Source organism: Salvelinus alpinus, chromosome 12 (assembly GCF_045679555.1).
Source record: "Salvelinus alpinus chromosome 12, SLU_Salpinus.1, whole genome shotgun sequence".
Lineage (NCBI taxonomy): Eukaryota > Metazoa > Chordata > Actinopteri > Salmoniformes > Salmonidae > Salvelinus > Salvelinus alpinus.
The window spans coordinates 55,906,505-55,917,643 of NC_092097.1; the positions used below are offsets into that span (position 1 = coordinate 55,906,505).

At 42.6% G+C, this 11,139-nt stretch overlaps 1 protein-coding gene across 3 annotated transcripts in view; it reads right to left on the minus strand.

Moving 5' to 3' along the window:
- The window catches only part of grm7 (glutamate metabotropic receptor 7), a 402,008-nt gene extending 391,177 nt beyond the window's left edge, over positions 1–10,831 (minus strand). For all 3 annotated transcript variants that reach the window (XM_071336892.1, XM_071336890.1, XM_071336891.1), the window contains exon 1: positions 9,429–10,831. In XM_071336892.1, the coding sequence (XP_071192993.1) occupies positions 9,429–9,950 (522 nt within the window). In that variant the 5' untranslated portion in view covers positions 9,951–10,831. The remainder of the gene's footprint in view (positions 1–9,428) is intronic.
- Positions 10,832–11,139: the final 308 nt, after the last annotated feature.

An 11,139-nucleotide genomic window follows, 5' to 3' on the forward strand; every position in this document is an offset into this window, starting at 1 on the left:
TTTCACTTTTGTTTATTAGCTACTTCACTTGCTTTGGCAATGTAAACATATTTATCTCGTGCCAATAAAGCCCTTAAATTGAATTGCGAGAGAGAGACAAGAAACATGGTATACATAAGACAGAACCACTGGTTGCCCTCTAGGTTACATAGAGAGCTGGTAGTCACATCCACCAAACTACCAGGTGTGAAACAGGGAAGAGACTCAGGGGGTATGCTAATTTTATATTGCGCAGACCTAACTCACGCTATTAAATTAATAAAATCAGGAACAATTTACATATGTCTAGAAATTAATAGGGACATTTTCTCAACAGAGAAAAATGTCCTCATGTATCCCCATAATAGAATCCCCATACTTTAACGATGACAGCTTCTCCATCCTAGAGGGGAGATCAACAATTCCCAGGCCCAGGGACATGTACTAGTCTGTGGCGACCTAAATGACAGAACTGGACAAGAACCTGACACCCTCAGCAGACAGGGGGACAAACACCTACCTGGAAGTGACAGCATTCCCTCCTCCATGCGCACCCCTAGACACAACTAAGACAATATAACCAACAAAACCAGGGCAAAAGTCCTGCAGCACTGTCGGACGCTGGGTATATACATAGTCAATGGTCGGCTTCGACGGGACTCCTACAGTAGGTACACCTATACAGTGAGTCATCTCTTGGCAGTAGTACTGTAGACTACTTTATCATTGACCTGAACCCAGAGTACCTTAGGGTGTCAGTCCACTCAGGGTGCCGGTCCACTGACACCCTTATCAGATCACAACAAAATCACACTCCACTTGAACAGAGCTATGATCAATCATGAGGCATCAAAGCCAGTGGATCTGCATTAATATGAATACATGCTATAGATGGAAGGAAAGTAGTGTGGAAACCTACCAAAAAACAATTAGGCAACAAAAATTCAATCCCTTCTGGACAATTTCCTGGACAAAAGGTTTCACTGTTATTGTGAAGGTGTGAACTTGGCAGTAAAAAACCTAAACAGTATATTTGACCTCTCAGCTTCCCTATCAAATCAAAAAAATTCTAACAGAAAACCCGAAGAAAATGAACAACAATGACAAATGTTTGATGAAGAATGCAAAAATCTAAGAAAGAAATTGAGAAACCTATCCAACCAAAAACACAGAGACCCAGAAAACCTGAGTCTACACCTTCACTATAGTGAATCACTAAAACAATACAGAAATACACTATGGAAGAAGAAGGAACAGCACGTCAGAAATCAGCTCGATGTAATTGAAGAACCCATAGAAGCTAACCCCTTCTGGTAAAAATTTGAGCACACTAAACAAACAACAATCTTCTTGGCTCTATAAGAAAGAACAAACAGCAAATACATATACATATACATATACATGATCAATTACAAATCTTAGAATCAGCTATTAAAGACTAGCAGAACCCATTGGATTCTCCAATTACATCGAATGAACCACAGGAAAAAAGGCAAACCCTCCAACCCAAAAAGACCTGTGGGGTTGATGGTATCATAAATGAAATGATCAAATATACAGACCACAAATTCCAATTGGCTATACTTAAACTCAAACATCATCCTCAGCTCTGGCATCTTCCCCAATATTTGGAACCAAGGACTGATCACCCCAATCCACAAAAGTGGAGACAAATTTGACCCCAATAACTACCGTGGGATATGCGTCAACAGCATCCTTGGGAAAATCTTCTGCATTATCATTAACAGCAGACTCGTACATTTCCTCAGTGAAAACAATGTACTGAGCAAATGCCAAATTACCGTACGACAGGCCACGTATTCAATCTGCACACCCTAATTGACAAACAAAGAAAGCAAAACAAAGGTAAAAGTCTTCTCATGTTTGTTGATTTCAAAAAAGCTTTTGCCTCAATTAGGATACAAATTGATGGAAAGTTGTGTTGGAGAAAAAAAACATACCACATTATAAAATCCATGTACACAAGCAACAAGTGTGTGGACATTTCTTTCCATAGGACCCGGGACTGAGACAGAGATACAGCTTAACCTCTACGGGACCAGTAAATCTCAGTAGGACACAAATAATGGTGTTCCAAAAAAGGTCCAGTTGATAGGACCACAAATACAAATTCCATCTAGATTCCATTTCCCTAGAGCACACAAAAAAACTATACATACCTCGGCCTAAACATCAGCGCCACAGGTAACTTCCACAATGCTCTGAATGATCTGAGAGACAAGGCAAGAAGGGCCTTCTATGCCATCCAAAGGAACATCAAATTCGACACACCCATAGGATCTAACAATCCTTGAATCAGTTATAGAACCCATTGCACTTAATGGTTGTGAGGTCTGGGGTCCGTTTACCAAATCAATAATTCACATAATGGGACAAACACCAAATTGAGACTCTGCAAAAAATATCCTCTGTGTACAACGTAAAACACCAAATAATTCATGCAGAGCAGAATTAGACCAATACTCGCTAATTATCAAAATCCGGAAAAGAGCCGTTAAATTCTACAACCAGGAGAAGGAAGCGATTCCCAAAGCTTCCATTACAAAGTCATCACCTACAGAGAGATGAACCTGGAGAAGAGCCCGCTAAGCAAGCTGGTCCTGGGGCTCTGTTCACAAACACAAACAGACCCCACAGAGCCCCAGGACAGCAACACAACTAGACCCAACAAAGTTATGAGAAAACAAAAAGATAATTACTTGACACATTGGAAAGAATTTACAAAAAAAACTGTGTAAACTAGAATGCTATTTGGCCCTAAACAGAGAGTACACAGTGGCAGAATACCTGACCACTGTGACTGACCCAGAATTAAGGAAATCTTTGTACAGACTCAGTGAAGATTTAGCTTTGCTTTTTTCAATAGCTTTGCTATTGAGAAAGGCCTCCAAAGGCAGACCTGGCTCTCAAGTGAAGACAGGCTATGTGCATACTGCCCACAAAATGAGGTAGAATCTGAGCTGCACTTCCTAACCACCTGCCAAATGTAAAGTATGACCATATTAGAGACACAGATTTCCCTCAGATTACACAGATCCACAAAGAATTCGAAAACAAATCCAATTTTGATAAACTCCCATATCTATTGGGTGAAAAACCACAGTGTTCCATCACAGCAGCAAGATGTGTGACCTGTTACCACAAGAAAAGGGCAACCAGTGAAGAACAAACACCATTGTAAATACAAACCATATTTATGTTTATTTATTTTCCCTTTTGCACTTTAACTATTTGCACATCGTTACAACACTGTATATAGACATAATGTGACATTTGAAATGTCTGTATTCTTTTGGAACTTTTGTGAGTGTAATGTTTAATTAAATGTTTTTATTGTTGATTTCACTTTTGTTTATTATCTATTTCACCTGCTTTAGCAATGTATACATATGTTTCCCATGCCAATAAAGCCCCTTAAATTTGACATTTAAGAGAGAGAGAGAGGGAGAGAGAGGGAGAGAGAGAGCGAGAGAGAGCGAGAGAGAGCGAGAGAGAGCAAGAGAGAGCAAGAGAGAATGCGAGAGAGAGCAAGAGAGAGCAAGAGAGAATGCGAGAGAGAGAGAGAAAGAGAATGCGAGAGAGAATGCGAGAGAGAATGCGAGAGAGAGAGAGAGAGAGAGAGAGAAAGGGGGGGGGGTAGTTTTATGGGGGTTCTAAGGTTGTTGGCATGAGTTTGTTGTTCTCCTTCTCAGGTGTCTAAAAGCTTTATGTAAAGGTTTTCTTCCAGGGGTGAAGGAGAGGACCAAAATGCAGCGTAGCCAGTGCTCAACATGTTTAATTAAAGAACAAGTGGACACTACAAACAACGTACAAAATAACAAACGTGAAAACCGATACAGACCTATCTGGTGCAGAACACAAACACAGAGACAGGAAACAAACACCCACAAACTCCCAACACAAAACAAGCCTCCTATATATGAGTCTCAATCAGAGACAACGACTACCATCTGCCTCTGATTGAGAACCCACACTAGGCTGACATAGAAACAGACAAACTAGACACACAACATAGAATTACCACCCAGCTCACGTCCTGACCAACTAAACACATACAAAACAAGAGAAAACAGGTCAGGAACGTGACACTTTAAGTACTTTTTTGGTCTAAAATTGCAACTGTTTAAAAAGCCACCTACTTTTTTTTCTGAACTCATGAATTTCATAAATACTGAGAAATAAATCTAATAATTTCTCAAGCAGCTGTATACTTGCAATACTTGCCATGATTAAAACAAAATAACTAATGTTTTAAAAAGTGGGTAGACCTACTTTAAAGGTCCTGCACAGTCATCGTGTTTCCCAGGTAAAAACATATTTTTATGCAATTCAAAATGTTCAGAATTTGACAAATGTAAACTTCTCCCTCATCTTCAACTATCAGGAAGCCTGAAAGAATGTGTTGAGTAGGCGGGGAGCTTATATTCATGAGATCACCTTGACCGACAGATATTTAAAACACCCTTGAGGACGTTGCCAGGTAACTAAACAATGGGCCACATGTTATTGATGATTTGACTTCAAGGCTAAATAGAATGCCTCAACCCATTTTCGCAAAATTCACTCATGGGTTAACAGAGTTGTTCATGTATTGTTGGGTATCTGACGAACAGCAACAATACACCATTGTCTTTCAATTGTTTTAGTAACTAATTACAGAATACAGTTGACTGATACGTTTCTTCACCAGCGTTCCAGAAGTGTTCTGAACAATGTCTTGGAGCTTCTGCATTAAGCTTTATACTGGAAATGACAAAAAGTTCAGCATTTTGTTTTTGGATCAGACATTAATTGGATCATTTACAATAGACCAGCAGTCTAAATATTTATCAACATACTTATACTTATGAATAATTATGTTAAGATATAATGGCAGCATCATTTGACATAAAAAAAAAAAAAGAATTAGCTCCATAAGCCTAATATAGACCCTGATCATCCTACTGGCTGCAGGACCCATTGGAACCATTTGTAAACACTCACCCAATCCCATCCAATCCCATCCAATCCCATCCAATCCCATCCAATCCCATCCAATCCCATCCAATCCCATCCAATCCCAAAGCTTGAAAAAAAACAACAACAAAAAAACAAACAAAATGTGATTCATCACCTAAACATAAATGACTTGGTGGTTTCGGGAAATGCAACCAAACTACAGAGATTGATGGGGAGAGGAGGGTAGGGGGAACCATGTAACCAGCTTCATTCAAGCAGGCTTCATTGAGACCAATCCAGGGATGGCCTCCTCCTTGTGCAGGCCTCCCACACTGGGCAGACAGGGTTCCTGGGATGGACAGCTTGCACAGCTTCCCCACAGCTTCCCCACAGCTTCCCCATAACTTCCCCACAGCTTCCCCACATACAGTGCTGCATCAAGGATGATTGTTTCTCACCCCAATTAATAAAGCAGCTTCGCTCCAAATGTGGACTACATGTGTGACATTTTAAGCCTCAGCCTGTCCACCGGAAAGAAGAATAATCTTGTGCTGTCTGATGTAACGTTAAATTATCACTATGGCATCCAGTCACAACACAGCAGGCATTTTCCCAGCATGCAACCAGTATGCTAGTTCAAAGGCACAACACAGTCGAGAAGGTGTTAGTTACCAGTATCGTTCTGCCACATTCTGCTTGAGATGTCTTAGACATTCAATGTACAGTTGAAGTCGGAAGTTTACATTCACCTTAGCCAAATACATTTAAACTCAGTTTTTCCCACAATTCCTGACATTTAATCCTAGTAAAAATGTCCTGTTTTAGGTCAGTTATGATTACCACTTTAATTTAAGAATGTGAGATGTCAGAATAATAGTAGAGAGTATGATTTATTTCAGCTTTTATTTCTTTAATCACATTCCCAGTGGGTCAGAAGTTTACATACACTCAATTAGTATATGGTAGCATTATCTATACATTTTTTAACTTGGGTCAAACGTTTCAGGTAGCCTTCCACAAGTTTCCCACAATAAGATGGGTGAATTTTGGCCCATTCCTTCTGACAGAGCTGGTGCAACTGAGTCAGGTTTGTAGGCTTCCTTGTCGCACATGCTTTTTCAGTTCTGCCGACACATTTTCTATAGGATTGAGGTCAGGGCTTTCTGATAGCCACTCCAATACCTTGACTTTGTTGTCCTTAAGCCATTTTGCCACAACTTTGGAAGTATGCTTGGGGTCCTTGTCCATTTGGAAGACCCATTTGCGACCAAGCTTTAACTTCCTGACTGATGTCTTGAGATGTTGCTTCAATATATCCACATAATTTCCCATCCTCATGATGACATCTATTTTGTGAAGTACAACAGTCCCTCCTGCAGCAAAGCACCCCCACAACAGGATGCTGCCACCCCTGTGCTTCACGGTTGGGATGGTGTTCTTTGGCTTGCAAGCCTCCCCCTTTTCCCTCCAAACATAACTATCATAGCCAAACCGTTCTATTTTTGTTTCATCAGACCAGAGGACATTTCTCCAAAAAGTACGATCTTTGTCCCCATGTGCAGTTGTAAACCTTAGTCTGGCTTTTTTATGGTGGTTTTGGAGCAGTGGCTTCTTCCTTGCTGAGCGGCCTTTCAGGTTATGTCGATATAGGACTAGTTTTACTGTGGTTATAGATACTTTTGTATCTGTTTCCTTCAGCATCTTCACAAGGTACTTTGCTGTTGTTCTGGGATTGATTTGCACTTTTTGCACCAAAGTACGTTCATCTCTAGGAGACAGAACACGTCTCATTCCTGAGCGGTATGACGGCTGAATCATGAAACATGATTTTCACTGTTTAAGACCTTAACCCCGACAGCATACTTCAAGCTACTAGTCTTAGTATGGTATGGTTTGTTTTCCAAAAACCCACTATTCCTCATCCACAGGGATATTACAGGATACACCCACTATTCCTCATCCACAGGGATATTACAGGATACACCCACTCTTCATCCACAGGGATATTACAGGATACACCCACTCTTCCTCGTCCACAGGGATATTACAGGATACACCCACTCTTCATCCATTTACATTTAAGTCATTTAGCAGACGCTCTTATCCAGAGCGACTTACAAATTGGAAAGTTCGTACATATTCATCCTGGTCCCCCCCCGTGAGGAATGAACCCACAACCCTGGCGTTGCAAGCGCCATGCTCTACCAACTGAGCCACACGGGACTCATCCACAGGGATATTACAGGATATATATCACTATTACACAGGACAGGGATATTCTGGAGTTTTCCATAGAACACATGTAATGCTTTGACTAATGTAGAGAACATACATGGGAATTAGACATAGTTAGTTATATTTTGGGCTGGTAATTAATGATCATGATTTGTAATCCATGGGCTCTTTCCATTCTGTTCACAGAGCAGGGTGTGAGTCCCTAAGATTACCCTATTTGCTATATAGTGCGTTACTTTTGACCTGACCCAGCTGTCATCTGAGACACACCCACAGAGCCTCATCTGAGACACGCCCACAGAACCTCATCTGAGACACACCCACAGAGCCTCATCTGAGACACACCCACAGAGCCTCATCTGAGACACACCCACAGAGCCTCATCTGAGACACGCCCACAGAGCCTCATCTGAGACACACTCACAGAGCCTCATCTGAGACACGCCCACAGAGCCTCATCTGAGACACACCCACAGAGCCTCATCTGAGACACACCCACAGAGCCTCATCTGAGACACACCCACAGAGCCTCATCTGAGACACACCCACAGAGCCTCATCTGAGACACGCCCACAGAGCCTCATCTGAGACATACACCCACAGAACCTCATCTGAGACACGCCCACAGAGCCTCATCTGAGACACACCCACAGAGCCTCATCTGAGACACGCTCACAGAGCCTCATCTGAGACACACCCACAGAGCCTCATCTGAGACACACCCACAGAGCCTCATCTGAGACACACTCACAGAGCCTCATCTGAGACACACTCACAGAGCCTCATCTGAGACACACTCACAGAGCCTCATCTGAGACACGCCCACAGAACCTCATCTGAGATACACCCACAGAGCCTCATCTGAGACACGCCCACAGAGCCTCATCTGAGACACACCCACAGAGCCTCATCTGAGACACGGCCACAGAGCCTCATTGATAAATGCTGTAAGCTCAGTGCATGGGTACTAGTGGTGTAATGGGTTTGCGTTCTGGTGCACGTTTGGACTGCCAACTGGGACATTTAAATACATTAGCTAGGTAGAGAACAGCTGTGTGGATGCCTTTTCTATCAGACAAGCAATAATTAAAGGGATATTTTCTGCACATATCTCCAACCGACACCTATGATCCATGGGGATATACTGGCAGACATCTGATCATTTCCCATTACAGTTTTAATGTCCTCATATCTATTGCAAACCCTATAGGCCTGTGTGAAATGCCCATATGGATATGCTGGCTGACAAATAATGATTTCCTGTTAAAACGTTAACGATATTTCCATGTCTTTATTCCTATATCCAGTCCTGTGTGTGTAAATCTGGGACAAATTGTGTGTCCTAATCGATCAGAGATACCCATTGGCTGCTAATATAATAAGAAGGTGGGAAAACCCAATTGATCTGCAGTAATATGACATTTGTGGTTGCTATGACCACAACGGCTATTGGTGCAGGTAGGCCCTAACTACAGTTGCTCTACTACTGCGGTTCAGAGTTGAATACGCCCAGAACTCTGAAGGCAGTTATTGGCAGGGATATTGGGGGTATTCCGTGAGGTGAATACATACTGTTGCGCCCTACTGAACAAGGCCAGAATGCGAAACCAGAGAGTCACATAGCAGTGCGGTGGCGGCATGGAGCTGTCCTTTCAGCACCAGGCTATATGAACGTTGCACAATGCTGTGCCCTACCGCTGAACGAGGCCTGAATGCGAGAGCAGTAGAGCGGTGCGGTCGCAGTATGAAGCTGTTCTTTCAAAACCATGCACTACTGAAGCAATGCGGTGCCGTATAGTGATACAGGAAGTTGTCCTTTCAGCACCATGCAATACTATTGAAGTTCAACCGTTTTTACTGTAGCCGGTATCTCGCAGTACAGATACCGATTTTAACAACTGAGCTGAGTCTTTAAACCTGAACTTGGTGTCTCCAGTGCATTTTGTATTCACAAGATGAAATAAAAACGTATATGCGTACTAGCATTATACAACTTCACAGGCTGTGGTTCACTGTAGCCTTTCAAGCATACAACAGCATCACACATGCATCAAACACTTGGGGGAGAGGACACATACCAGCATCAGTGGGCTGCAATCGATTTCTAAACATTTAGATGTATCTCGGGTGTAAATTAAGGCCATTAATGGAATCTGAAATAGTTATGAGAAGATGTCATTCACTCGGTGTGTTTGTCTCACTGATAACTGAATCATATAGACAGCGACTACACCGTGTTAATAAGCTTTTCTTACCTGAAACAGACGTAATATATTCGCCACCATGATCGATACAGAACTCGCTGAAGCTCCTATCACTCCCACAACTTTTTCTGGCTTGACAAACACTGGTGGTTCACCGTTAGTACACCTCACATCCGACGTGTCTTTTTGTATGAGTGCCTGCACAAAAGTCAGGGACTGCTCCAGGGCATAGGTGTCCCTCGAACACGTATCCAGGACCCGGGCACCTAGGGTGACATTGGGAAGAAGATCGTCATCACTGTTGATTTGGTCCAAGGCGTACATCATAGCTTCGAGACGATGGATCCCGTTCTCTTTCTTGATGTCCCCACACGGTTCCCCCGGGATCCCCCGGGCGTGCACAGGGAAGAGGCCGCCAAGGGTCAGGTCTCCCTCCATTCTTATGGAATGCGGTGCGTAAATTTCCTGCGATGCCGTAAGGTCAAATAGAGCTTTCATCACACATAAGACTTGCCACGTAAAGTAGGGTTTCTTCAGTTCTAGAACCACACCACCATGCCTTAGCTTGGCCATGGTCTCTCTCTCGCTCTTTCCCCTTATACCTCCTCCGACTTCGATTTAGAAAAAAGACCCGACGCACCGAGGCACTTTTTTTTTATAATACTTCAATGAAATAAAGGTGAGGCATCGTCCAAAGTAAGTTAATGTGTGCTCATTTGTAATAAGAAAATGCGCAGGTGAGAAAGGTGCGCATATTATTCCGCTATAGGCTACCGACGGGTTTACCAATGCGTTACTCCTCATAAATGTGCGCACGACTTCCCAATAGCAGTGAACGGTTCACACAATCGCTTGTTGCTCGGACACCCATTCCAGGTTTGAAGACAGTGGGTCGACATTCAATAAAGAACAGCAAACGACTAATACTTTGTAGAAAGAAAAATGTAATGGATACTAATCATAGCTCATTAAATGTCTTTAAATGAGCGTTAAATGCGCACGAGGACGTGATGTTGATATTCCACGGTTTAAAGCGTGAATCACCACCGAACTCCCACCGTGCGCTGATGTCATAGGCTACTTTCCACAACGAATATCTAAACGCTAATAAATTGTTTTAAAACAAACGGGCAACTCGGGGAATCTTCAAGATATAGAACTCCGAAAAGTTGACGTTTATTTCACAAGCAGTCCATCACAGGATCACACATCTTGAGGCGCATGATGATAACGGAATTGCGTTCTGAACATGTCCAGCTGGTGTCTGTGACATCCTCCTCTTCACGCAAACAACGAACTTCTCCGAGACTCCCGTTTGGCCAAGAATGCAGCGTCTTCTCTCTGATGGAAGTAGTCTCTCTTTCGTTGTTGATCCCTTAGAAATCCCTCACTTGGAAGGAGAGGATGGAGAGGATACAAGTATCTCCCCCTGAGCGCTACGGAGGGAATGACGCCTTCCCTCTCTCTCTCTCTCGCTCTCTCTCTCTGCCTCTCTCTCTCTCGCTCTCTCTCTCTCTCTCTCTCTCTCTCTCTCTCTCTCTCTCTCCCTCTCTCTTTCTCTCCACGGAAAATCAAATATGCGTTTGTAAAATGACTTAATGCCCAAAGCCTGCAACACACATTTTCTTTTTCATCTTAAATCACAGGATGTGCTTTTATGTGTATCCCAGTCTACTACACCAATATATCAACTGTATATCCACGACTACAATATCATTGTTAAAATGAATTTGTTGTAAATGTTATTTTAGAGAGAGGGGGG